This window comes from Abrus precatorius, unplaced genomic scaffold, assembly GCF_003935025.1.
Source record: "Abrus precatorius isolate BTA unplaced genomic scaffold, Abrus_2018 Scaffold7, whole genome shotgun sequence".
Taxonomy (NCBI): domain Eukaryota; kingdom Viridiplantae; phylum Streptophyta; class Magnoliopsida; order Fabales; family Fabaceae; genus Abrus; species Abrus precatorius.
Genome location: NW_020874417.1, coordinates 16,964,935 through 16,971,008, shown reverse-complemented (window position 1 = coordinate 16,971,008; position 6,074 = coordinate 16,964,935). Strand labels below are relative to the sequence as shown.

At 28.7% G+C, this 6,074-nt stretch overlaps 1 protein-coding gene across 1 annotated transcript; it reads left to right on the top strand.

Moving 5' to 3' along the window:
* Nucleotides 1-3,058: 3,058 nt before the first annotated feature.
* Nucleotides 3,059-5,830, top strand: LOC113873426 (L-ascorbate oxidase). The gene is made up of 5 exons (XM_027511533.1): nt 3,059-3,428; nt 3,542-3,634; nt 3,863-4,069; nt 4,359-4,541; nt 4,642-5,830. Exons 1-5 carry the CDS (start codon nt 3,171-3,173, stop codon nt 5,596-5,598), a joined length of 1,698 nt encoding a protein of 565 aa, XP_027367334.1. The 5' UTR covers nt 3,059-3,170; the 3' UTR covers nt 5,599-5,830.
* The last annotated feature ends 244 nt before the right edge of the window (nt 5,831-6,074 follow it).

Below are 6,074 nucleotides of genomic sequence, written 5' to 3'. Positions count from 1 at the left end.
AAAAAATACTAAATATTATTCCATAATTTTTTTGGATAATTTTTTTAGATCTTATCATATTTCTAATTCAAATATTTTTTTATTAGAAAGTTTACAAAAATAACTATAGGGTATAATATAATAATTAGTAAATATTTTTATTAGTTTTGTTTAAAGTACTCTATTTTGATTTAATTTTAATTTTAATTTTATCTTTAATTATGTAATTATAGAAAAATATTGTGCTAAACTTTATTAGAAATCACATAATATAAAATATGATTTAATATTTATTTTAAATTATTTGTTATTTTTTATTTAAATTAATTTATTGTATCCCTAATTTAGAAAATTTTTTATTAGAAAGTTTTAAAAAAGAAATACTAATTATTACTTCACAATTTTATTGGACAATTATTTTTGATTTTATTGTATCTCTAAATTGAAGATCTTTTTATTATTAAATTTTTTTAATTAGTAATTAGAGAAATTAATATAATTAAACTAATTTACTCTTTTATTACTAATAAAATTAAAAATAAAAATTATTGTAAAATTATTATTTTTAAAAACTCTTAAAAAATATCCTTATGATATGTGTACAGAAATGGATTAAGTTTAGTATATTATATAGATATAGATTCTAATAAATATAATTATACAAAAAAAATAAAAAACTATACTTTCAAGTTTTAACATAAAAATGACTTTTTTTTATCACCTCCTGTTTGTTAAAAAATTATACAATTATTTTAATATATTGTTATTGTAAAAGAATTTTTACGATCAATTAATTATATGTGAATAAAATTTTTAATAACGTGTCAATTTATGATTAAATGATAGCATACAAAATTTTTTTTATGTTGTCAATGAATTTTGATTAGAATATACTCTTAAACTCATTTTCTCTTATTTTTTTAATTTATTTTCTCTTTTTCTTTATTTTTTTATATTTTGTTTCTCTCTTTTTTTTAAAAAAAAACCCAAATCACACCCTTTGATTTAAAAAAAATAATTATATTTGTAGCATATTTTGTGGTTTCCTTGATAGCGTAATAATATATTTTAGAATAATGCTAATTATTTATATTTTGAAGGAGAGTCCAGCATGCTTATCATTTTCATCTTTTGGCATTTGGTTACCTAAGCAAGTTTGTTAAGTCTGAAGGTGAGGATGATTGTCAAAATTAGTGTATTATTTTTTTTTCTTTTTATTTATTCATTCATTTTAATGTATTAGACGAAACGTGGTATTATAAGAGCATAAAATTAATTATGCTTGCATTGATTTTTTTTAGTAATGGAATTTTGTCTATTATAAAAAAATCAAAGTCTTCTATTCAAGCACATGATAATGTAGATATAAAACATTGCATACATAAGTAGGAAAGAGTTTTAAAATTTGATTAAGAATTTTTTTTTAAAAATTAGTTTTAAGTGTATGTATGTTACTCTCACAGTTTAAGATTTTTAGGTCCTTCATTAGTATAAACTTTGTTTATTACTTATCTCCCAATTTGATGGGTGAATTAGTAATAACTAGTCAGTGAAATATAAAAATTGAATTATGGTCCTCTGGACACATGAAGCCTGCATTTACAAAAATTAACGTAAATTCATTGTCATGTTTAGTATTTTTTTATGTACCAAAAGGTCTTTCTGTTGAAAATCATATCCTTTCAAGGCGCAAAAAGGTACTGAAATAAATTTTATATATCTTAATAAACTCTTTTTGATACACATAATTAAGAATTAACTTTAATTATATAATTAAAAATTTAATTATCTGTGTTAACTGTGTCAAGTTTTGTTGCTAATGACAACCACGACATTTGAATCTACAATCTTATTCAAACTACCCAAACACTACATTAGTAACTCTATTCTATTATCTTTATAATTTTATCTACTTATATTTATAATTTACATTATTTTATTATTAAATATATAAAAATTATATATATAGAATTGTCAGTAGTGTGACTATTAGTCAATACAATTGTTAATGGTTCACGAACTATTATTATACATCGCAAAATATATATATTTTTATATGATCTATATGTTTTGCCTATATATTAATTAAGCCGGCAGGTCTAATTTAATCTTATTACTAATCAAGCCACACATAAGTACATAAGTAGAGTTTACACTAAAATAAAGTGTTTCTAATCTAAATATTGAGTCAAATCAATTTAATCTTATTACTAGCATCGATCAAGATCGTTTGTTGCTAAACTGTTGGGACTTCATCTGCTATAGTTTACACAGAAATTGTATTCATAAACAAATTTTGTACAAAAAGTGATATAATTTAAAAAAATGAGATACTTATTTTAATATAAGAAAATATTATAAAAATTATCATTTGAAGTTGTTGTCTGAATAACATAATTAAACTTAAAAGTTTGGTGACTATTAATAGAAAATTATGGTTTGGTATTTAATTTTAAATACTTATATATATATATATATATATATATATAAAGTTTTAAATGTTTAAATTAAGTATTTCATCCAAAAATTTTATTTAATAATTAATAAAAGTATAATGAAATGATGGTATTTTATTAATTTATACAAATAAATAAAAAATAAAAAATATATAAAATATAATAAAAATCTTAATTTTTGAGTGAAATATTTAGTTTGAACAATTTAAAAAATTAAATAAACTAAATATAAACAAACTAAAATAAAAAAAATCAAAATTGCACGTATATATTAAAATACAAAAACTAAAATTGTAACTAAGCCAAAAGTAAACTTACAAAGATTATTATGAATATCAACTTGGGAACATCAATTCACAATAATTTATATAACTTGTACTTTTCTTTCTAGTCCACATAGACCAAATCAAAACCAAGTAATGAATCGCAAAGGAAACTACGAGGCACGAGATGCAGAGATATTGGTCAACGCGCTGCGAAAAATTCAAAATTCCAATCTAGGAATTTTCTATCACCCACTTAGTTTGAAATGGCCGAGGTAGCAATGTAAATAGACTTATTATAATTCCACCTCATTCATTCATTATTTAAAGGAAATCCCAGCACCAAAATTACATCAATCATCAGAGTCAATACCTTAACAATATATCTCTGTATTTGCTCTACAGCTCTCTCACAATACTAAACATACTTGACTATTTAGGCATAGTTGAGCTTCAGTTAAGATCAAGGGCCATGCCAACATTATTGTTTCTATTTTTTTATCTCCTTTTGGGGACTTTTCACACAGCTGAAGCTAGAATTAGACATTACAAATGGGATGTAAAGTATGAATTTAGGTCCCCTGATTGCTATAAGAAGCTTGTTATCACCATTAATGGCAAGACTCCAGGACCCACCATCCAGGCACAGGAGGGTGATACTGTTGTCGTTGAAGTTAAAAACAGTTTGGTGACAGAAAACCTTGCCATCCACTGGCATGGGATTAGACAGGTTTGGATGTTCTTGTCCAAAGTATTTTATCTAAATATAAATATTAAGATATATATATTTTATAAGGTTAATTTGGAGTTCTTGTGCTTATTGATTAATCATGTATGTGGCAGATTGGAACTCCTTGGTTTGATGGAACAGAAGGGGTAACTCAATGTCCCATATTACCTGGAGACACATTCCTTTATCAGTTTGTTGTTGACAGGGTTAGTTGTAAAAACTTAAGCGGTATGAAGTTAAGCCAATGAGTGATCAATTGATTACTTTTTATTTGGTGTTGTAATTCTATATTTTGAAAGTTGAAAAAAAAATAAAAATCACAACAATCATTCATGTATTGCTTTTCAACACTAATAAGCTATATTTGTAATCCACTCATGTCATCAATCAAAACAATTGATATCTAATTTGTTTGCATCTTTTTTATATTACAGCCCGGTACATATCTTTACCACGCTCACTATGGAATGCAAAGGGAAGCAGGGTTATATGGAATGATTCGTGTGGCGCCCCGTGATCCTGAACCCTTTGCTTATGACCTTGACCGAAGCATCATTCTCAATGATTGGTATCACCAAAGCACTTATGAACAAGCTGCTGGATTGTCTGCAATTCCCTTTCAATGGGTGGGGGAACCTCAGGTAAATGCTTCAATTTAAAATTTACCATCTACATGTCTTCTCAATTTAGTTTTTGTGACTAAGGTTGGGTATTTCTAGTTTTGAAAATTTTAAAATTCTTTATTTAGCTTGGACTTTATTAAAAGTAACTTATTTTAACTATATTTTATTTTTTACTGTTATTTTGTATTAAAAATGACACATTATAAAGTTAGAAATTAAGAAAGAGTTTACAAAATGTGAAAGGCTTATATAAAATCTCAATAACTATTTGTTGATTTTATTCTTTGTGGGTGTTTGGTTCCCTCAGTCACTTCTGATTCATGGAAAAGGAAGATTCAACTGTTCAACGTCTCCAAGCTCAAATACTGCAATTTGCAACACGTCAAATCCTGAATGCTCTCCCTTTGTACAGACTGTGATCCCAGGCAAAACATACCGACTAAGAATTGCTAGCTTGACTGCTTTGTCAGCACTTAGTTTCCAAATAGAGGTAATCAAACATTCACAATTGTCAAGTCAAATCAGCTTAATCTTTTGTTCATTACTTTTACTACTCTTTGCCTCTTCATAACATGTTTCTAATGAAGCAGGGCCATAACATGACCGTGGTTGAAGCAGATGGTCACTATGTTGAGCCTTTTGAAGTTCAAAATCTCTTCATATATTCTGGTGAGACCTATTCGGTTCTCGTGAAAACTGATCAAGACCCATCAAGGAACTATTGGATCACTTCAAACGTGGTAAGTAGAAATAGAACCACCCCACCTGGGTTGGCCATTTTCAACTACTACCCTAACCATCCAAAACGATCCCCTCCAACGGTTCCACCTTCTCCTCCTGCTTGGGATGATGTAGTGCCAAGGCTGGCTCAAAGCAATGCCATCAAAGCACGCCAAGGTTACATACACAAACCTCCAACAACCTCGGATAGAGTTATAGTGTTCTTGAACACACAAAACAACATAAACGGTTATCGACACTGGTCGGTTAACAATGTCTCTTTCACACTCCCTCATACCCCATATCTTATTGCTCTCAAAGAGAACATAACCGATGCATTCAACCCCACTCCTCCCCCTGATGGCTATGATTTTGCTAATTATGACATTTTTAATGTGTCCAAAAACGTTAATGCCACTTCTAGCAATGGGATTTATAGGCTGAAGTTCAACACAACGGTGGATATTATACTTCAAAATGCTAATACCATGAACGTAAACAACAGCGAGACACATCCGTGGCATCTTCATGGGCATGATTTTTGGGTTCTTGGGTATGGGAAGGGTAAGTTTGATGTGAACAATGAAACTAAAAATTATAATTTGGTGAACCCCATTATGAAAAACACCGTGCCAGTGCACCCATTTGGATGGACTGCTTTGAGGTTTAGGTCGGATAATCCTGGTGTGTGGGCTTTCCATTGCCATATAGAGTCTCACTTCTATATGGGCATGGGAGTGGTTTTCGAAGAAGGAATAGAGAGGGTTGGGAAGTTGCCTTCATCCATTATGGGGTGTGGTGCAACCAAAGGTTTTCATAGGCCCTGATTAATTGAAAGCAATGTGTCCAATTAAGAGAAACATCGTGACATGTATTTTTTTATTTTTTTAAAGAAATATGTGTAAGTATTATGCAAATTGTGCCTTCATTGTTATAGGTTGTAAAATAGTAATTGTACCAGTTCCTGGTTATAGCAGATGAGAAATTATATTTTTTTTAAATGCACAAAATTGACTTTATAATGGTCAACAATGAGATACTAATTAACTTCTTTGGATCCATATGAGTATGCGTACACGGTGGATCCCTTTCGTATTTGTTTGACGGAGAAGCTAATTCCATTCGAGCTTATCTGTCTGTATATAATTTTCAATATGTCTCATTATTTAAATTCTCACATAATTACGATCTTCCCCAGTTCAGACTCCACACAGCGGAAAGCAAGTTTGGTCACAAAAGACGCCTCTCTCTCTCAACGTCAACGCATCACTCATAACCTAACAAATAGTAAACTAGTTTAAGA

Coding starts and splice junctions, on each gene's coding strand:
- LOC113873426 (XM_027511533.1), top strand. CDS start 3,171: ATGCCAACATTATTGTTTCTATTTTTTTATCTCCTTTTGGGGACTTTT. Junction 4,070..4,358: donor AATGGGTGGGGGAACCTCAG/GTAAATGCTTCA, acceptor TGGTTCCCTCAG/TCACTTCTGATTCATGGAAA. Junction 4,542..4,641: donor CACTTAGTTTCCAAATAGAG/GTAATCAAACAT, acceptor CTAATGAAGCAG/GGCCATAACATGACCGTGGT.